At 42.7% G+C, this 22,792-nt stretch overlaps 1 protein-coding gene across 2 annotated transcripts in view; it reads left to right on the top strand.

Annotated features, from left to right (window-relative positions):
- The window catches only part of DENND2A (DENN domain containing 2A), a gene marked incomplete at its 5' end in the record, with an annotated part of 108,618 nt that overhangs the window by 48,082 nt on the left and 37,744 nt on the right, over positions 1-22,792 (top strand). For both annotated transcript variants that reach the window (XM_081102480.1, XM_081102479.1), the window contains 3 exons: positions 12,504-12,631; positions 14,567-14,688; positions 21,842-22,042. In XM_081102480.1, coding sequence (XP_080958606.1) covers positions 12,504-12,631; positions 14,567-14,688; positions 21,842-22,042 — 451 coding nt within the window. The remainder of the gene's footprint in view (positions 1-12,503; positions 12,632-14,566; positions 14,689-21,841; positions 22,043-22,792) is intronic.

Genomic DNA, 22,792 nt, shown 5'->3' with positions numbered 1-22,792 from the left:
TACTACCTTCCTTTTTTTTCTTCCACCTTTCTACAACTACCACATTCTTTACATCATGTGGATAGATAATTTTTTATTTAGCTGTTCCCCTACTGATGGGCACTTGGGTTGTTTCCAGTTTATAAATAATGCTGTGATGAGCAGTATATAGCATTAGAGAAGATTCTAGAGCCAGAGTACTTCTAGCTCTGCTACTTGTTAGCTGTGTGACATTGTACAAGCTACTAAATTTGTCTTGGCCTCATTTTACTTAAAATCGTGATAATTAGCCCTAGCCAGTTTGGCTCAGCAGATAGAGCATTGGCCTGCGGACCGAAGGGTCCCCGATTCAGTTCTGGTCAAGGGCACCTACCTTGGTTGCAGGCTCCTCCCCGGCCTGGGACCTGGTCAGGGCTCATGCAGGAGGCAATCAATGTGTTTCTCTCACATCGATGTTTCTCTCTGTCTTTGCCTTTCTCTTACACTCTCCCTATAAATCAGTGGAAAAATATCCTCCAGTGAGGATTAACAAAAAAATAATAATAAATTAATAAATAAATAAAATGGTGATAATTGTAATAACCACTTCATAAGTTGTGAAGAAGATAAGTAAATATGTGTAAATCATAAAACAAAGCCTGGGATATAGTAAAGGCTTAATAAATGTTAGCTGTTACTGTTTTCTGGCTCTCTTTTGTTTAATTAATCAGGGTATCTGTTTCTTTTTCAATACCAAATATTTTAATTATTTAATATATTAATATATTTTAATATCTAGTAGAGTTTACAGAAATTTCCTATTGTTGCTGATAATGAGTCAGCTGGTTCTCCTGGACATTCTCCTTATTCTATCATGTCATATGAAAAAAAATGATCATTTGGTCTCCCTTCTAATAATTATAAACCTCTTATTTATTTTCTTATTCTCTTTTTTAAAAAATGTCTTAACTATTCTTGCATGTATTTTTCTAAATGTTCTTTATAGCACTATCAAATTTCACTCACACAAATGTTAGTTTTAATTTTTTTATTTTAAAAATTAAAAAAATTTTTAAATTATAGTTTGTCAGTTAATTCTCTTGGACTTTCTATGTATATAATCATATTGTCTGCAAAGAATTATTTTACCCTTTTTAAAAATATTTATACCTCCAAATTCTTTCTCTTACCGCATTACCCTGGCTAATACTTTCAGAGCAGAATTAAATAATAAGCAACAGGCAGACTTATCTCACCCCTAACTTTAATGGTAATGGTTCTAGTATTCCACTCTCAAACACTCTTGTTTGAGGTATGCTTTTATGTTATCAAGGTAATGTTCATTTATATTTCTTATTTTACTGAGTTTTAAAACATTAGGATTAAATGGTAGATTTTTGTCAAATTATACTTCAGCAACTTTATACAATCATATAGTTCTTCTCCCTTGACTATTAATAGTGAATTTATATCTAATACTAACCCATCCTTAGATTTTTGGGATGAACTCTTATTTGGTCTTGGTTTATTATTATTTTTAATGTACTGCTAAATTCTATTTGCTAATATTTTAAGATCTTTGTCTCAGTATTCTATAAATGGGACTGGCCTGTACTTGGTACTTATTGCACTATCTTTATTAGGCTTTAGTATCAGTGAAATCTTAGAAGAATTTAGAGAATTTCTTCTTTATGTTTTGAGAAAGTTTGAATCCATCTCCAACCCTGCATTCTTTCCCAAACAAATGCCAAGCCTAGGGCCCTAAATACTTTGGTGACTTTCTACTCCCGTCCCCATGCTTCCCAACAGCAGCTCTCCCACACCCTTTTCTGGGCTGCTCCTGCAAAGAGGCCCGCTCTCCGGGGCAGGTTGATTCTGGGAAATTGGAGTCTTTCATCTGTGTCATCATTGGGAAGACAGATCAACCTGGTGAACACTTATTTCCATTATCATTTTTCTTTTAGCTACCATCTGCTATTTTCAGTCTTCCAGCATTTTCTTTCAAACCAGCTAAAGTTACTTAGTTTCAGTCCAACGATGAAATTTTTCTTGGCCAGTTTGAATATGGTTGCATCAGCTGTGTTTTAAGAATTTTGGCTTTGGATTTTTCATTTTGTTTAAAATAGTACAATGGGAGTTATTAGGGCAAGATGTTCACTTTCTGTTCTTAAAAAATAAAGTGTGCTCTTTATTGTGGTCCTATCTCTAAAAGAAAAAAGAAATAGGAAGAAAAAAAAAAAAGCTCAACTCTGCATTTGGCAGACTTACTGCCCTGAGGCAGGAAAGCCAAGCCAAGGTTAAAGAAAGAAATGATTAAGGATTTTGAGGTTATGAAGGTTTAGAATTACATGGCCAGGCTGTGTGCATTAGAGAATGTATTCAGCTTATTTTCATAGACCAATTAGTCCACCTCAGCAAGAGCCAAACCAATGAATTCAGATACTCAGTTTAAGAAAATGTTTTTTTTTTCTCTCTCTTTTTATTTTTCCCTTCCCTTTTTTCTCTTTCCTCTTTTATCTCTTCTTCGTCGTCGTCTCCTTCCTTTCTTTCTTCCCTTTCTTCTCTCTTCATTTCTCTAAAGCCCCAGGAAATTAAATGCAAGGCCTTATGTCTTCAGTCCTAAAATGGAAAATGAGAAACCCTCAAATATCAGGAAATTCCAAAGATAAGGTTCCTGCAGCAGCATTAACTTGGTTATGTATGTTTTATGGCATACATTTAATAACTTTGACAGGAATGCCTTAAGGCTGACATTAAACAAGAAAAGTTATTATTTTTTAAGTATAAGGAGCATCCTGAATTCACATGTATCTATTTACCCCAAAGGTTTTAACTTGAATTCAGATTTTTTTGTTTTAGTTTAATTTGATCATATGACAGATTTTTTTTAGATCATTATCCAACCAAATAACTAACTACATTGACCAAAATTTCAACTTGTCGACTGATTGTTTTGGCATTATATAGATTCAGCCTTTCCTTGGGACCTTAGCATGAGACTTTCAGAATTTTTTGAGGACATGAAACCTCAGTCATTTTATGGCTGTTATTGATTCCTTAATTTTTATCTTCTTTAGGACTGATAGGGATCTCCATAGTGCTCTGGCTGGGCAGCAACCCTCAGCTACCATCAGTTTAGTGGTTAAAGTTCACTTACCAGCAACGCTGAGGTCTGTCCCTGTCGTTATGAGTCTGCCTTAGTCAACATGACATCCACGAGGTAACTCTCACTGCTGTGTCTAAAAACTGAATGTTTAAAAGCTTCAAAGAGGCCCAGCTGGTGTGGCTAAGTAGTTGAACATTGACCTATAAACCAGGAGGTCAGGAGGTCAGGAGGTCACGGTTTAATTCCTTGGTCAGGGCACATGCCTGGGTTGCAGGCTCGATCCCCATTGTGGGGCGTGCAGGAGGCAGGCGATCAATGATTCTCTCTCATTGATGTTTCTATGTCTTCCTCTCCCTTCTTTTCTGAAATCAATACAAATATATTTAAAATAATAAAAAAAAAGCAGCTTCAAAGGGACAAATTGTTTGATTAATTTGAGATTTAGACAAAAATTAATCAAAAAGTATCTGAGAAGCTTGATTTTGTAAATTTGTTTATTTCTATATTAGCACATTGGAAAACAGTGATGAGAGTAGAGAGGGTGGTAGTTAATCTATCTTAGAAGGGTGGTTGTCATGTCTTAGTTCTCATCAGAAGGTGGAAATGGTTGGATTTTAGACATGATGGTGGATAGAGATAGTTTTTTTTCAGACACTTCTATTTTGGATTCAGCATAGAGAAAAGCAGAAACCAAATGTGGATAGTCATAATCCTTGATGGGGAAATACCTGATAACAGAGTAAGCCAAGAGCTGACATAAGCAATCTCCCACTTAGCTCCCTACTCTGGACAGCCGTTGGTACGCACGCCCTTCCCCAGAGGTGTGGTGGGCTGTGGGGAAAGATGCCTGGGCAGCAAGAAGGGGGTCTGTGGCAGCTGGAGGCAGATGAGGGAATCAGAACATGGCATCCCTGGTTCTAGCTGATTATATTATGGGTTTTAAGTGGTGGCTGGGTCCCAGGCTATCTAAGCTTTTTAGCCCATGACTGAAAATAATTCTGGAGGAAATGTGTTCAAAACAATCAACTAACAATTAGCTCTAGGAATACAGTTGCTTTATCTGTGTTTGCCAAAATAGGGATAGATTATAAGCAGTAAATGTAACTGTTAAAACCAGCTTTTAAAATACTCATTCAGTTATTCAACCAGCAAATATTTAAGGTGAACCAGTATGGTGTTAGACACGGGAATATAGCAAAGAACAAGGTAGATTGAGGCTCTGCCCACATGGACCTTACAGAGTAGTAATAGTTGGAAGTGCACAACTAGTTACGTAACCACAGTGCTATGGGAATGTGTGTGTGTGTGTTGCGGGGGGAGTGGGGGGTTGTGGTGGTATTTAGCCTATCATGAAATGGCCAGATCGGAAGGGAGATAGCACTCAGACTGAAGCCTGAGGTTCCCAGGGAAGGGTGACAGTAGGAGATGGGAGTTCAGTTTGAGTGAACAAATAGGTGAAGGTCCTGGGGCAAGAAAGACTTCATTCAGGCCTCTGGAGGACCTGAACTGCACGGTGTGGCCAGAGGGTCAGGAGGGGTGTGGCCCTAGAGTCCTCTGGAGCCAACCTCCCGAAGAGCCCTGTAGGCCAGGCAGGAATTTGGGCCTATTGCCTAAGACGAATAGGAAGCATTTGAAAAGTTTAGGAAGGGGAGAGACACAATCTAATTTGCGTTTTTAGGATCTTGCCCCACAGCAGCACGGAGACAGGAAAGGGCACCGGTGACAGGGTGGCCAGTTGAGAGGGTGGGAGGAAGAGCCAGGTGGTATTGGAGTTACCCTGTGGTGTATTGCAGTGGGGACTGAGAAGTGGGTGGACTCCAGGAGTACTTTGCAGGTAGAACTCTTGTGCATAGGTTAGAAGTGGGCAGTAGGAGAGAGGGTGACAGCCTTTGCTGAAATGACCTGTGCTGGAGGAGGCTCTGGTCCTCGTGGTTAGCGGGAAATAAGAGTATGAGTTCAGTTCTGGATCTGTTAATTTTCAGATCCCTGTGCGTCATCCAAATGGAGGTGTTGGATGAACTCTTATATTAGTACTAGAGGCCCGATGCACGAAATTCATGCAAGTGTAGGCCTTCCTGCCCTAACAGGTTTGGCTCAGTGGATAGAGCATCGGCCTGTGGACTGAAAGGTCCCAGGTTCGATTCCAATCAAAGGCATGTACCTTGGTTGTGGGCACATCCCCAGTAGGGGGTGTGCAGGAGGCAGCTTATCGATGTTTCTCTCTCATTGATGTTTCTGGCTCTCTATCCCTCTCCCTTCCTCTCTGTAAAAAATCAATTAAAAAAAATATTATATATATATATATATATATATATTTTTTTTTATAGCAAAAAGTAGAAATTTATTGAGAAACAAGCACAGACTCCCACATGAGGAGGGGGAAAGAGTCCCCAATAAAATATATTTTTTATAAAAGAGTAGGCCTTCCTTCCCCCGGCTGCCGGCACCAGCTTCCCTCTGGCACCTGGAACCCGGGCTTTCCTCTGGCCGCCAGCAGGCACCCGGGACACAGGCTTCACTTGCAACCCCGGCTTCATCCGGAAGGTCGTCTGGAAGGTCCACCGGAAGGACATCAGATCTAATTAGCATATTATGCTTTTATTATTATAGATTTCATTTACAAAAATATGAGAAAGTCACAAATAACATTTAAAATACTACTTGAAATCACAGTATTTGGCACTGGTTGTTGAAATTTGGATAATACATAAATTATAACCTACTTTAGCAAACTTCAGTAGGCCAATAAGATCATTTCAGCATTTCTAAAACTAAGGAGTATACAAATCATGTGATAATTTGAGGGCCCAGGAAGCAAACTCAGGCTGAGAGAAGGTTGCACCCCTTCAACAGGCTGTGGGCTCCACAAAGGCAGGGACTTCTTGCCTTTATATCACCAGCTATGAGCTCATCCCAACCCTCTTAAGGTGCTTATTAAACATGTGGTCTGGATGTGGAACGAATGTGGAAATATTTAAACAAGAGTGAAGCCAATTTAGATATGGCTATCATTAGCCTTTCGAAAATTCCTTTCTCTCAACATATAAATAAAGGCATTAAAATCTTTTTTCAAATTAAAAAATATTTTTATAGGAAAGACTTAGCTAAATGGTGGGATGGCTTGTTTAATCATATTTTTCCTCTTCGGGGGCCTAATCATGCACCTGAGCTTCAGAGCCAGAGGACCCCCTGTCCTTGGAGGCATCTATGCAAATTACAGAAACAGTGCTTAGGAGGAGCTGTGTGAAGTCATTGCTAGCAGATGTTGTTACCAACACACGAGGATGATAACTCAGACTTTGTAACTGGAACTCTTCCCCACAGGCCCTAGAAACTGCGCATGTAAAGATTTTTGTTTCTTCTTGAGTTTTTTATGCCCTGTGGCTTCATGTTGATTCAAATTTGTCTTTCAGGCTTCCTGCATAGAACTTAGTTACCTGAAAACCAACATTTTAATACAGAAATAGAGAAATCTTGTGATGAATTCTTTCGCAAATTAAATGAGAGTTTTGCAGTGTGAATAAGCATCTTCCAATCAGTTTTTTTAGGAAGTTTATAATTTTTAGAAATTCCTCTTTTCTAATGCTATTTAGACTGGTGGTACCTTTTTTTAGCATTTTTGTTGGCTTTTAAAAAATGTATATTTTATTGATTATTTTACAGAGAGGAAGAAAGAGGGATAGAGAGTTAGAAACATCGATGAGAGAGAAACATCGATAAGCTGCCTCCTGCACACCCCCTACTGGGGATGTGCCTGCAGCCAAGGTACATGCCCTTGATTGGAATCAAACCTGGGACCTTTCAGTCCGCAGGTTGACGCTCTATCCATTGAGCCAAAACGGCCAGAGCTGGTGGTACCTTTTATGTGTTGGAAATTACAGGCAAAGTATAGCTAACCTCTTATATTAGCATACTGTTCTTGGAACTATGGAAGCATCATTAAAAAATTCATGCTATGGCTTGAAATCCCAGGGTGTCTGACAGCAGTCATTTGGATACAGGCTGATCCCATCCCAACAAACCCCAACAGATAATCCAGGTTGTGTTACGTATACTCTAAGTAAGCGAGCCATCTGCTGGGACTTGGAGAGCCTAGAGCATGCAAACATCTGTTTTGTTAGGGCATGTATTGTTAATAAAACATTTTAATTATTCAGATATTATTTCATAGGTACTTTATAATTTTTCATTTTAAAATTTGATCTATACAAATATTGCTTCATAGGTAACTCAAATGAGGTTTTAAAAAAGTAAAAACAGTTATAGAGCTCTCTCAACAGCACAGCTGCAGCCCCTTCTGAAATCAGATCAAAGACCAAGCTTATTCAGGGTTATGCTCAACTTCCAGACAGTCAGGGCTTTCCCTTAAGGGCTGTCACTCTGTCCCTCAGCTGTCAGGAGTGGGGCTTCCTGACATTAGGGTAGAAGCTGCCCAGCTCCCAGGGAAGCGATCCCTGACTGTCCCCTCTTGTTTCTATGAGAGTTCTAGCTTCTTTTCATAGTATAATTTAGTTACATTATGAGGGAAATAGAGAGCTTGCTGGGTAATTCATAATAACATGTTATGCAATTTCGTATGGGAAATTAGTTCAAGTTCATAACTTCATACTCTGGAAACTGAACCTGTTTTCATCTGTGGACTGCAACTGCAGCTTTTCTCATGCATTGCCTTGTATTTGCACGCTCTGCTCAGTACCCATGTTGTTCAGAGCATGAGCCTCCTACCAGGCTCCCCGGTGCACCACTTTCTCCCTGTGTGACACTGAGAAATTTATCTTACCCTTCTATGCCCCGGTGTTCTCATATATGAAATGTGTACAATAATGGTAATTCTTTACACGGTTGTGGCGAAGTCTGAATGTGCTAATCCAAGTAAAGTGCTTAGTTGGTACTTGATAGGTGTTGTTGAATGGATGAGTCTGTGGTCTCATTGAACAGTTTGCCTCTTTTCTAGCAGATTTAGGTAGTGGGCATACTGAGGACTCTGGCTAATATAACCTGATGAGTTCACCAGGAGAACCCAGGAGTTGTGGCTTCGCCCTACTCTGGCCACAGACCACCACCACTCCATCTCTAATCAGATCCCTGTGAATGCCAGTCTGGGCTTCTGGCATCCCAGTCTAGGGATTGTTCAGGGTGGGTGCACAGCACTGCCCATTCCCATCCTAGAGAAAACAGTGCAGCCCTCTTCCCCCTTCACCACCACCACCACCACCACCAGACCCCATCTGCTAGAGCCCTGGAGCTCAGTCCTCCTCTCCAGGCTAGACACCTCAAGGGGAGGGAGATGGGGCTCATGAACTTCCGTTAACAAGTCAGGACCCCAGTGCATGGATAGCAATTTTAGCTTCCTGGCCTCACTTAAGACCATAGACACCCAGCATGGACGTTTATGGCTTGGCCCTTCTTGGTTATCCTGCCCTAAGTGACAAGTTCAAGTTCATGAAGGAGTGGGGATGAGGTGCAGATAAGGGGTGATGAATTTAGATGCGGGGATATGAAAGTTTAGAGCCTAAAGAGGAAAAGCCTGGGGAAGCACCCATTGCCCAGAAAGAGGAAGAGAGGCCCAGGAAGGGTTGTGTGAGAGGGGAAGTAGCCTGGGGCAGCATTGCATCAGCCTTCTCAAACCACCCTGACCCTGTGCTTGTGTTTGCAATCCTTTGCCAAACAATACTGGTGTAAAATATAATAAAATACCAGAGAAATGAAATGAAAAAAAAAAGATAATACTATGTACAAGATTCACTTTTAAAAAAATGCATTCTTGCCAAAACCGGTTTGGCTCAGTGGATAGAGCGTTGGCCTGCGGATTGAAAGGTCCCAGGTTCGATTCCGGTCAAGGGCATGTATCTGGGTTGCGGGCATATCCCCAGTGGGAGATGTGCAGGAGGCAGCTGATCGATGTTTCTCTCTCATCGATGTTTCTAACTCTCTATCTCTCTCCCTTCCTCTCTGTAAAAAATCAATAAAATATAAAAATAAAATAAAAAAATAGCCAAAACCGGTTTAGCTCAGTGGATAGAGCGTCGGCCTGCGGACTGAAGGGCCCCAGGTTCGATTCCGGTCAAGGGCATGTACGTTGGTTGCGGGCACATCCCCAGTAGGGAGTGTGCAGTAGGCAGCTGGTCGATGTTTCTCTCTCATCGATGTTTCTAACTCTCTATCTCTCTCCCTTCCTCTCTGTAAAAAATCAATAAAAATATATTTAAAAAAAAATAATAAATAAATAAATAAATAAAATTAAAAAAAATGCATTCTGTCAAATTGCTTAAAAAGTTTCTAAATGCTTACTTTCAATTTCTGTACCTATCTCATCAAGGACCGGTCACAACAGTTGACACACCAGCCCCTGGCCGTGGATGGCACATTAACTACTGCTGCTTACACTGTAGAATCTGAGAGATGTCTTGTGAAGAAAAGTGGTGTCATGTAAAAAAAAAGACCAAGGGCCCTGGCCCATGTGGCTCAGTTGGTTGGGCGTCATCCTGTGCACTGAAAGTTTGCCTGTTCAGTTCCCTGTCAGGGCACATAGCTGGGTTGCAGGCTCCATCCCTGGTGGGGAGGGTGCAAGAGGCAGCCAATCAATGGATGTTTCACTCTCACATCGGTCCCTCTCTCTCTCTCTCTCTCTCTCTCTGTCTGTCTCTCCCTTCCTCTCTCTCTAAAAATCAATGAAAAGTTTTCTTTTTAAAGGACCAAGAAACTTGTTAGATTTTACCAGAAAATCACTAGTGACTTTTAGGGGACAGTTTCAGAAAAGGGATACGTAGAGATGCCAGGTTGAGACGGTAAAGGAAAGAAAAACCGGTGAACTATGGTAAGCTAACACGTGGACAGAAGTCTGCTCCTCCTCCTTCCCTCTCCCCAGTTAGAAATGTTGGCAAGGAAGGTGAGAAATAGCAGCACTACCAGGGTCATTGCCTCAAGTGAAAGATTTTTCAAGATAGAGGAAACCTGAGCATGTTTTTAAAAGGAGAGGAAGAAAGGAGTAAAGAGGAAAGATTGAAAATGCAAGAAATCCTCAAAGTTTGGGAAGCAGGCAAATGGCCTCTGCCTGGTTCTGCCATCTCATTGCCCGACACTCTCCACTCTTCTTCCCTGCAGGCCTGCCTTGCTGAATGGCTGTCTTTCCACAAATGCACACATTCTCTGTAGCTGCTGGACCTTCACACATGCCCTTCCCTCTTCTTGGATCCCTTTTCCCCAGCTAAGCTCTTCTTATCCTCTCTGTTTCAGCTTTAAGGAGTGACTTTCTCATCGAGGCCTTCCCCGACGCATCCCCAACCTAAATTGATAGTCTCATTTGTAGCAACCTGTTCTTTTCCATCATTGAACTTAGCACATTTTATATTTTGTGTGTGCATGAGCTGGCTGAATGTCTGTCTTCCTCCCTAGAATGTAAGCTCTTTGAGGCAGGGACTTTGTCCCTCCGTATATATTTTTTAATCTATTTGTATTGATTTCAGAGAAGAAGGGAGAGGGAGAGCAACAGAAACATCAGTGATGAAAGAGAATCATTAATTGGCTGCCTCCTGTGAACCCCCCTACTGGGGATTGTGCCTGCAACCCAGGCATGTGCCCTTCACCAGAATCGAACCCGGGACCCTTGAGTCCACAGGTTGACACTCTATCCACTGAGCCAAACCAGCTAGGGCAGTCCCTCCTTGTTTATCAAACCCTAAGTGCATTGCCTTCCACACTATAAACGTTCAATAGAAAACGTTCACTGCATAAATAGTGAGTATCACCACAACAGCAGTAGTAATAGCTACCATTTGTTGAGTGCTCATTAGGTGCTAAGGACTTTGCCACCATTCTCCTTCCTATGCTCTGGACAATCCTATGAGGTAATGACTATTTTACAAACCAGGACACTGAGTTTCAGCCTTAGGTGGTTTGTCCAATGTTAAAAGGCTTATGAATGAAAGATCCCAGCTCTGCATCCAGTGGGGCACCTTCCCCAAAGGGCCGGAGAGAAATGGGAGGTGTGGGTGAAGAAACAAAAGCACTATATCTAAGTAGTCAGCTACAGCTTACCATGCAGCGTGTTTAGAAGACTGTGCTAGACCCATGTGAACAAAATAAGAGAGATGAGCTGTGCTTTCAGAGCCATAGGAGTGTTGTGACCCTCTGGACCCCATCCAGGGAGGAGTGAAGGGCCAGGACAAAGGTCAGCTGGAGGGACCTAAGTCCCATTCTAGGAAGGCCCGAGTGTGTTCAGCAGAAATTCCTGACAAATCTGCTTGGAAGTAGAAGGGGAGCCTCCAGAGCCTGAGTGGGCAGGGTGTTCTGCTCCAACCAGAGGCAGGGTGAGATGTGGCTTACTGTGGATAAGGATAGGGAGGGAGAGAAGAAGAGGAGGGAGGTGGAGTGAACCTGTGAGGTGGCTGATGTTTTGTATGTGTCCCAATATGACCCACCTCATGACCTCCCAATTGTTCAGTAAAGTTAGAAAAATCATAGTAACTCAAGGTGAGTGGTTGTGTGTGTGTGTGTGTGTGTGTGTGTGTGTGTGTGTGTGTGTGTGAATAAGATTCTGATCAACACCATCAGAACAAGGACCGCCATGTGGATGTAGGGTGGGGGTAGGGGTGGTAGAAAGCCATAGAGTGAGCCAGGCCGCAGAGACCCAGTCAGGTTTCCACAGATCTCTGAGGGGCAGGGTGGAGTGTCCATGGCCTCGGGAGTTTCAGTCTGATACTACCCACCAGGGTGAGAGGGGGGAGTTGCCCGGGCCCCTGGTCCACTCTGAACTGGCCATCACTGCTCCTTTCTAATTATTAATAACGTGTGCTCTGTAAACATTGTGGACCATTTAAAAAGTCCAGAGGAAAGTAACAGTGAAGAGAAGCCAGGAGCCGTCCCTCAGTCCTGAGATAGCAGCTGTGTATTTTACTTTCTTCTTTTTATTTTCTTTGTGTATGTTTGCTTACAAAGTTGGGACTGTATTTATGATATATACTTTGCTATCTTTACCTGGCACAATAGTATAAACATTCTTTCAAGTCAAAGTCACATCAGCCCTGGATGGTTTGGCTCAGTGGATATGCGTCAGCGCTCAGACTGAAGGTCCCGGGTTCTGGTCAAAGGCACATACCTCAGTTGTGAGCTCCATCCACCAGGGCCTGGGGCATGTGTGGGAGGCAACCAATCAATGTGTTTCTCTCTCGTAGATGTCTTTCTCTCTCTGACTCTCCCCCTCCCTTCAATTCTCTTAAAAAAAAAAAATCAATGGAAAAATATCCTCAGGTGAGGATTAACAAAAAACCACCTCATATTTGAAGATTTTCACACCCATTTTACAAACACCAGAGTTGATTTCAGTAATAGAAATTTGTGCAAGAAAAACATTTTTTTCTGTATATATTCTCTGGACCAGCCTAATTTAATTCAAGATCTTGGGGTTCCTTTTTTTCCCCTCCCATCTGCTACAACCTAGAAAGTCCTATGAGTTTGAAGATTTACTGCAGTCTTCCTCTGAGAACAGCAGGGTCGACTGGTATGCACAGACTAAGCTGGGGCTCACATGCACTTTATCAGAGGAGAACGTCTATGAAGACATTCTAGGTAAGAGGCCAAAATGTCTGTATATGGGTATGAGTGTGTCTCTGCGAAAGGGAGAAATGGGGCTGGGTGCTTGAATCTCTCTCTCTCTCTCTCTCTCTCTCTCTCTCTCTCTCTCTCTCTCTCTCTCATACATGTACTCAAATGAATGAGAGAACAGGTCGGTGGGTGGGAGAGGGACCACAGTGGAATATGTGAGAGAACATGGGGTTGGGGGGAGAAGAAGGGCTCTGTTGACCAGCCAAGGAGGCAGTGCGGTGCAGCGTGGTTTGCACTGGAGACTTGGAGCTTCAGTATCCATGATCCAATCTTGGCTCTGCTATTTATTAGCTGTATGACATTGAGCTGGTGACTTAACATCTCTGAGCTTCAGTTCTCTCACCTGTATCCTAAGGATAATGATAGCTACCTTCCAGGGTTGTTTGAGGACTGGAGAAAGTGGTATGCAAAATACCTGGCTTATAACACATGCTCAGTAATGTAGGGATTACTGAATGAAAGAAAACTAAAGACCACCGTACTCTCTCCGAAACCGTAGGAATATGGCAGTAATGAGGCATCAAAAATTCAGGCTAAATTGAATGTATACTATTATAAAGAAACTTTAGCCTCGCTCTGAATAATTCTCTCAGATTCCAAAATCAGGTTCAGATTCACAAGAGTTTGTATGTATTTAAGTTTGGTGAGTTAGCCCAGCCATAAGAAAATATGAAATACCATCATTTGCAACAATATGGATGGATCTTGAGAATATAATGCTAAGGAAAATAAGTCAGACAGAAAAAGTCAAGAACTATATGACTTCACTCATGTGGGGTTTAAAAATGAAAGCAACAAATGAGCTAACATGACAAACAAAAATTCATAGACACAGACAACAGTATGGTGGTTCCCAGAGGGAAGGCAGGTGGGGATGTAGTAAAGAGAAAAGGGGGTCAAATATATGGTGACAAAAGATGATTTGACTTTGGGTGGTGGGCACACAATGCAATATACAGATGATGTATCATAGAATTATACACTTGAAACCTATATAATCTTGTTAACCAAGGTCACCCCAGTTAATTTAATTTCAAAATTTTAAATAAATACATTCAGTGAGTTAAATTATCTTCAGGAAAAGATCACAGTTTCAGTGAGGTGTGAGCTCAGACCAGCATCTGCATTTTGGGGATAGGAGTGGGGGTGGGGAAAGAAACCCACATGTGACCGCATACAAGGGGCAGGGAAGGCATGTACACACATACATGCATGTAATGAACTCCAGAATTGCTGTGTCCAAGCTGCTGGAGATGGGTTCCTGCCATTAGGCTTCCCAAATCCAAAGCAGGAATGAGATCTGGATTTTCCTCAGCAGTGAGTATACCTGACAGGGAAGCTCTCCTTACAAGGAACAGAAACCCACGGGAACAACAAAGAGAGTTGGTTGGCTCATGTGACCAGAACTGGCTTCTTCCTCATTTCTTATTTCTCAGGTTAGCTCCATTCTCAGCAGGTTTCCCAAGTTCCCGTGATGGCTGCCATTGGCTCCCTGGAGGGAGAGTCTGTATCCTGAAAGTCCCAGCAAAAATCCCGAAGCTGGCCCCAGCTAGACCAGTGTAGGTCTCTTGTTCACCTTCAGAGCCCATGAATGCCATGCAGGGATTGGCTTAGACTTGGGGTATGAGCCCTTCCTGGCACAGGTCGCTGAGACAGGGACTCTGGAGACTCCGATTGGCTAAAGCCCTAAAATGGGAGTGGAGTTAATCTCACACATCTAAGAACGGGAGATAGGGAGTTACCAAGAGAAGAACAAATCAGGGTCTGTTACCAAGAGAAGAACAAATAGATAGCAAGACATCAGACATCTCCACATGGAGAGGCCTGGATGCTAGGTAGATCCGGTCAGGAAAACTTCCGCGACGTTCCCAGTGCCTGACCCATTGCCTTTGACCACAGACCTGCCAACGAAAGAAAACCCTTATGAGGACATTGACTTACATGGTCGCTGCCTGGGAAAGAAATGTGTCCTGAATTTTCCTGGTTCTTCCGCCTCTTCAATCTCTGACACATCCAACAAGGTATGAGCCCTCAAGGGAGTGTTGGGGGGCAAGGGGTCCCCAGCACCATGTCTTGAGCAGCCTGTAGCTCTGGGTTCCACTGGAATGCCAGGCCACCCTCAGCTCCAGGCTCCGAGATGTACATTAGCTGCCTTCCTGCTCTTTCTGCCTCTAATTTTGGAGCCTTCTGTTCAACAAAGTTTCCTAAAGTATCATTTTAGCTTCTTCTAGTTTCAGAAACCTCCCCAACTAGGCAAATAAGATAGTGGATAGTGATAGAGCCGGTAAGAACAATGTCATAAAACAAACTCTAAACTATAGAAAGACACCATTTGTGGGGGTTTTAAATGAAAGAATATATATCTACACTAATAAAAGAGAAAAATGGTAATTGGCGTACGGCGATACCTTTTTCATTGGCTAATCAGGGCTATATGCAAATTAACTGCCAACTAAGATTGGCAGTTAACTGCCAACAAGATGGCGGCTAATTTGCATATGTAGGCACAATGCAGGGAGGTGAAAGGGAAAGCAGGAAGAAGCCCCCTGCCACTGACAGTGATCTGAAACCCAGGGGGGAGCTAAGAGCTGGGGGGCAGGGCAAAGGCGGCCCTGGGGCCGCCTTTGCCCTGCCCCCCAGCCGTGATCGGAGAATCAGGCGCCTTTGCCGCCCTGGCCAGTGATAGCAGGAAGTAGGGGTGGAGCCAGCGATGGGAGCTGGGCACAGTCGAAGCTGGCAGTCCCAGGAGCTAGGGGCCCCTTGCCTGGGCCTAAAGCGAAGCCCACGATCGCGGCGCCCCCCGCTGCCACTGCAGGTCCCTGCTGCCTGGGCCGGACGCCTAGGCCAGAGGCGTTAGGCCTGGGCAGGGGCGGAGCCTGCAACCGCGGGGAGCTGGGGGTCCCCTGCCCAGGCCTGACACCTCTGCCGGAGGCCTCAGGCCTGGTCAAGGGGCCGATCCGGTGATTGGTGATCGGAGGGTGATGAAGGTCAACTCCTCTGGCTGAGGCATCAAGCCTGGGTGGGGGGCGGAGCCGGGGATTGGGGGGATATGATGGTCCCCTTGCCCAGGCCTGAAGCCTGGGTCAGAGGCGTCAGGCTTGGGCAGGGGGTGGAGCAAGCGATCAGAGGGAGATGGGGGTCCCCTGCCCAGGCATGATTCCTGGGCCAGAGGCCTCAGGCCTGGGCGGGGGCCAGAGCCAGTGATCAGGGGGATATAGGGGTCCCCTGTCCAAGCCTGACACCTCTGGCGGAGGCGTCAGGCCTGGGCAAGGGGCCAATCAGGCGATCGGAGGGTGATGGGGGTCAACGCCTGAGGGCTCCCAGTATGTGAGAGGGGGCAGGCTGGGCTGAGGGACACTCTCCCCCCACACACACACACCCAGTGCACGAATTTCGTGCACCGGGCCCCTAGTCCTATATAATAAAAGACTAATATGCAAATTGACCAAATGGCAGAACAACCGGTTGCTGTGATGTGCACTGACCACCATGGGGCAGACACTCAACGCAGGGGGAGCACCACTCAGCCAGAAGCTGGGCTCATGGCTGGTGAGTGCAGAGGTGGTGGCGGGAGCCTCTCCTGCCTTCATGGCAGTGCTAAGGATGTCCGAGGGCTCCCGGGCTGTGATAGAGCACAGGCCAGGCTGAGGGACCACCCCTCCCCTCCCCAAAGTGCACAAATTTCATGCACTGGGCCTCTAGTATACGTATATATATAATCTCATATATGTTTTTTCATATAGAAGACCTCTGTAAGGATACTTAAGAATGAGTAAATGGGTACCTCTGTGGAGATGTATGAGTGTCTGAGTACCTGGTAGTCAGGGTAGAAGACTGACATTTTTTACAAAATATCCTTTTGAACCTTTGGAATTATGTATATATAGATAATATAACTATATTGACATACATGATTATTTCAACATATTGCCTATAGGACTGAATTCATACTCCTTACCATGGCATTAAATTTCCTTCGTAGAAAATAATAATTAATAAATAAATTTCCTTCATAATTGATCCCTGGATATCGTTACTAGCTAATTTCACAATGCTCCTACATACAAAAGCTCCCCTCCCAGGAGAGCCTACTGACTACCTCCTGATATAATTGGCCCAGGATTAGCAAACTTTTTCTCTAAAGGGCTAGAAAGTAAATATACAATCTCTGTTGTGACTACTCCCTAAAGCCAAAAAAGAAAGGCTTAGCTCTTTTCTTCCCCTTCCTGCTGGACTAAAAACACCTGGGTCCTCTGTCCCCAAAATAGCTCAGCAAGTAGGCATCGTGTCAATGGGAACTTGGAAGTTCAGAGGCAGCTCTCCTGCAGAAAGTAATCTAGTTCCTAATGCACGAGTCCGATAGCCACCGATCCCTGTAGGCTGTTTGGGGCCATTGCAAGTCATCAGCAGGACTCTGTCCACGTTCCCTTCTCTGCTGTCCTACACTGGGTGTCTGGTTTGTGCCCCCATTCTGGGGACAGCTGCAGACTTCTCCACTCCCTCCATTTAGCTCCTCAAATATTCATGGCACATCTGGGCGACATGTGGACCCTTAGAACTTGCTGAAGCAGTTCCTTCTTCTTTGACGACCTCCTCTACCAGTCACTGAAAGGTCCTGAATGATATTTCATCATTTTAATGTAATGTCATTACGCTACACTAGGATTTTCACCTATTTAGACTGTCCCAGTAGAAAAGGAAGGGTCATGTGGACAAACGCCCTAGAAAGGAGCAGACATGCAGCCAGAGGCAACGTTAATGCCTGCACACACAGTGCTAGGTCCTGAGAAGGGCCGTGCTCTTTTCCTGCTCTGTGAGACCCACCATCCCACACCTCCAACAGCACAGTGAACAAGGAAGAACTGATGTTTATAATGAGGGAAACATAGGCTCCTATGAGAAATTATTTTTTATGTATTGACACTTAAGGGGAAAATGTATCACTAACTAGCATTCTCTGGTTGCCTGCATAGGCCCCCCCACACCAACACTCAGTCGTAGCTACCAAGAGGCAGCATCTGATCAAAGGCAGCATCTGATCAAAGGCGTTAGAGCCTGACTTGACTGCCTCCATTCAGAATTGCCTAGGCCTCTTGTTAGCCGTGAGACTTTGGGCAAATGATCTCATCTTCATGTGTTAGTTTTTCATTGGTAAAATAGGAATAATAATAGCATACTCCTCTTTGGGGATTTATGAAGATTAATCAGATTAATCATTGTAAGCCATTTAGACTTGTGCCTGTAACATAAGTACTATTTATATTTGCTAAATGCATAGAATAATGCCTTTAATATATATTCTTTTAAAAATAAGCTTATATTCAGGGGGGTGAAAAGAAAAAACATGCTGACCCTTGCAAAGTCCAAGCTTTATACCCTCACTTTCCAAGGCCTTCCAGACAATTGAATGTCTTCACTATTGTGCTGGTCTGTTTGCTCCTCCTCACCTCTATGTCTATTCTCAGACTGTACTGCATACTTGATAATGCTTGGATAGCCCATCAAGTCCTCTTTTATCAGCTAAGCAGCTACTGAAATTCCACTCCCTCATGAAAGCTCCCTGGACATCTGGGACTTTGGGGGAGTGCGTGGGGCACTCCAAGGCCCCTCCCTCCAGCAGTGTGACCACACGCAGCCTCCACCAGGTCTTTTACACCCTTTAGAAAATTGTGTGACGAGTTTTGATTTCTCTCTCTTTGCTTTCCTCTCAGACCTTTTCATAGGTCAGATGTTTTCTGAACAAACACTACACAATCTAAATCTCTAATGAAAACAGATACCTGATTTTTGCCAACAATTTGATACAAGATTCCAATGCAGTGAAAGAATTGGGGCCATTTCCTTGGATTTCATTGCTGATGCAATTTGGTCTTTTAAGAAGGCTCACTATTGCACTGGCCAATCAATGTAGCTCAGTTGATTTGACATCATCCTGTACACTGAAAGGTCACAGGTTCGATACCCAGGCAGGGCACATACCTAGGTTGCGTGTTCAATCCTCATTTAGGGTGCATACATGAGGCAACCAATTAATGTTTCTCTCTCACATTGATGTTTCTGTCTCTCCCTCTTCCTTCTTCTCTCTAAAACCAATGAAAACATATCCTCAAGTGAGGATTTTTTTTAAAAAAGGCTCATTATTATTTCTTGTTCTTGTGCTGCATCATTATTAAGATGCCCATAGTGAGCACACCCGGTGGCCTTTGCTGTACTCAGAACTTGCAGTGATCAGCAATTGATGCTCCCTGTAGGCCCATGATAAAACATTGCAGCAGGCCACTTAGAAAGGCTAGGAGCCTTTATTCCTGGCGGCCTTTAAAAAGAAAAGGTCCTGAAGTTATTGTTACACACTATTTGAAACGAAACAAGAGTGGAGAAATGAATGAAATAAAATAAGCCTATTCTGTGTAGTTCAAGATACGATAAATGTGGGCTTATAAAATGATTTAAGAGAAAGGCTCATTCATTAATGAAATAGGGATAAGAGATGAGGAAGAATCAATTTAAACTAACATGCAATAAAATTCATTATTGACAGATTACTGAATAAATTATGTTCAAAATAAATTAAGAACATATAGAAAAAAATGGAATTATTTATTAAATGTATAAAAAGATCATAGACTTTCTAGGTCAAGCATGTCAAACTCAAGGCCCGCGGGCAGCATGCGGCCCAGCCAATGTAACAGTATGTAAGAAATGTTTTAATAAAAATTTCATAACTTAATTTTTACAATATTCTATTATATATAATTATTAATAACGACTACAACATTCGCTAATGACTGATTACTATAATCGTGTTGCATTCATTTCCCTTACGTGCCTCATGCACATGCGCACCATTTCTCTCTACTAATACTAGCAGCGAATTTTAGCAGCCGATTGCCACATCATTAGTCTTGTACTGACTTGTTTGGTGTGTGTAACAGGAAATATTTCGCTTTTGGAGAACAAGAAAAATAGGTTTGTTTGTCTGTTTTGTGTTTTTTAAAATATATTTTTATTGATTTCAGAAAGGAAGGGAGAGGGAGAGATAGAAGCGTCAATGATGAGAGGGAATCATTGATTGGCTACCTCCTGCACACCCCCTACTGGGGATCAAGCCAGCAACCCGGGCATGTGCCCTTGGCCAGAATTGATCCCGGGACCCTTCAACCGCAGGTTGATGTTCTGTCCACTGAGCCAAACCAGCTAGGGCAAGAGAAATAGGTTTATTTGTGTTATGCTTATTTGTGCAGTTATTCAGTGTCTGGTAAATTAATGTTCAAGAAAAAAATATTAATTTTTATTGAAATGTTCTATTATTTTATGTTAATAATTACTCATTATTTCAGCATGTCTCTATTGAAATAAACCTATGTTTCTATGAAAATTGAAGCTTTTGTTTTTTTGCGGCCCACATAAACTTAAACCTTGTTTACTTGGCCTTGTTAGCCTTTGAGTTTGACATGCTTGTTCTAGGTAAAGATTAAATCTCTCACAAAGGAAAGGATAAACAGATTTTCATATATAAAAATGTTATGCAAGAGATTCCACATATCCAACATATAAATAAAAGTGCACTTGTAGCAAAATTGACAAATAGTTAATATCTGATCTATATAGAGAACTCATTCAAATTAATAAGAAAAACACTGGGATTCCAAAAGAATATAAACTATATACTAAATAAAAATGCAGTTTGCATATTAAAGTATGAAAAAAGTCAGTGTCATAAGAGAAAGAAAAAGAAATAACTTATACTGAGTGCCTGTTGTTTATTAGGCCCTTTGCTAGGTGTCTTATCTAATTTATTATTTTAAAAAAGAGACTTTGCAACTGTATTTATAGTCTCATAAAATGTGAGTCTTGGAAGTACCTTTAGAGAACATGTAGTCAAAGTAGTTATTTTATTAGTATTTCTTACTTTAGTGAATAGTTAATACATTCATGTGGTTCAGAATTTAAGGAGTATGAAAGTCCTCCTCTTCCTGGACCCTCTTTCTCTCCCCAAGAGAAACCACTGAGTTGCTGTGATTCTTTGTAGAACTGCATATACCAGCAGAATAGCTCTGTAAAACACACATACAAACCCCAGCACACTATACTGACTAGTCTACACTTTGCACTGCGCTTTTTATGCTTAACAATTTATACCAGAGATAACCTTCCATATCAGTACATTACGATTTTTTACACCTGCATTGTATTACACTGTATAGATCTACAATAATTTATTTGACCAGCCTCCATTGATAGACATTTAGGTTGTTTCCAGTATTTTATGTTCACACATCATAGCACATTATACAATAGACTTTGCACAGTATAACTTTCCTTCTACAATATAACTTTGTACAAATATGAGCATATCAGTAGAGCAAATTTGCTGAAGCAGTCTATAGGACTGAATTCACACTTGTATCGGAATTGCTGGGTGAAGGGTATGTCAATTTGTGATTTTGTTGATACTGCTACATTGCCCTCCATAGAGTTGTAACAATTTCCAGTCACCCCAAGAGAGTTAACAAAGTTTTTATCTTTGCTAATCTTTGAGTGAAAAATAATTCCACAATGGCATTTTAATTTTCTTTTCTCTTATGAGTGACACTAAGAACCTTTTCATATAGCTAAGAATCATTGTGTTTTCTTTTCTATAAACTTCCCATTCTTTTGCCTATTTTTCTTTTGAATTGTTAATCTTCTCATTTATTTGTAGTGTGCATTAGAAAAATGAGCTCTGTGAGTTACCTAATTTTTTTGGTTGGCTTTTAACCTTAAAGCAAACTCGTTTTTAGAAATAAGACAATGAGGCCCAGAGACGTGAAATTCCTTATCTAGGAGGCAATCAGCTTGTCAGCGGCAAGGTCAAAGCTAGGCTTAAGTGTTGTACTGTGTGTATACTGTGTATACCCTGTATACCGTGTATACTGTGTGCCTTGGGCTGTCAGAAAGCCTCATCTATTAAGTAGTGATTAAACCAAGTTAGTTCTCACCTGTCTAAAGAAGAGAATTAGTCCTGCGTTATTTATTATACCAATTTTCCATAATTGGATGATAAGTGTTAATAGACAAGTCCAACGGACCTGGGAACCAGGCCAGTTCCCCTTCTCAATCTCATGGTCTCTGGCATCACCAGTAATTGCCCAGTTCATCCCTTTAGTATTTATTTATCCTTCTTTCCCCTCACAGCAGTTATTGTCCAAACCTGCTTTTTTCCGGCAAAATTCAGACAGGAGGAACTTCAAACTGCTGGACACTAGGAAGCTGAGTCGGGATGGAATGGGGTCCCCTTCCAGAATCAGCCCCCCCTCCACTCCCAGCAGCCCCGACGACACTTTCTTTAACCTTGGAGACCTGCCAAATGGCAGGAAGAAGAGAAAGATACCCAAGGTAAGGCTTGCAGCAAACTTCATCTTCAGATACGCACCCCACCTCCTGCAAAGGAAGGCTGCAGAGGAGTCTGAGCAGAGGACAATCCTGGGCCCTCTCCTGCCTGCTTTGTCACAGGCCAGGGGGACACCGTGAAGCCAGCAGGATGGGATGTCTGGGCCTTTGTCATAATAATTCTTGTGGCCGTGTAGCCTTTCCCATCACCACCCTCCTCCCAACTGTAACTACTCTTCTGATTCAGACAGTGTTCCACTGCCGAGCCTCAAAAGGCCACATCTTCCTCTTTCATGGCCTCAAGCAGTAGAGCGCCTTCCTCCATGCCCTGTGCCAGTGTCACACCCACTGCAGAGACAGCACCGGTGGTCTGGTGCTCTGGCCTGTGGTTATGCCCTGAGGGATCCAAGAAAGGAGGCTTTACTGTTTCATTCCAAGGGTATGTTATCTTAGATGCAAAAAGACTATAGACAGGCTTACTTAAGGTAAAGGCTGACCTTTCTCAAGGCCTGTAAGCCTAGGACATGACTGTTGCCATGACTTGCTTTTAGTTAGGAATTTTTATGTTCAGACTGTCCGATGTGGTTACTTTCAGTCTCTGAGTTTGTAAGGCCTCCATGCAGGCCTCCCCTGAGCTTTTCCAGTTTAGTATGCGACCCCTTTTTCATCCACATGTTTAATTTGCACCAGTTTATTTCCTCTTGCTTTACTGCCTGAAATTAAAGTGAATTGACACCGTTTAAACAGCACACAGGC

This window comes from Myotis nattereri (genome assembly GCF_964212035.1).
Source record: "Myotis nattereri genome assembly, chromosome: 11".
In the NCBI taxonomy this organism is placed as follows: domain Eukaryota; kingdom Metazoa; phylum Chordata; class Mammalia; order Chiroptera; family Vespertilionidae; genus Myotis; species Myotis nattereri.
This window is presented reverse-complemented; position numbering and strand designations above follow the sequence as displayed.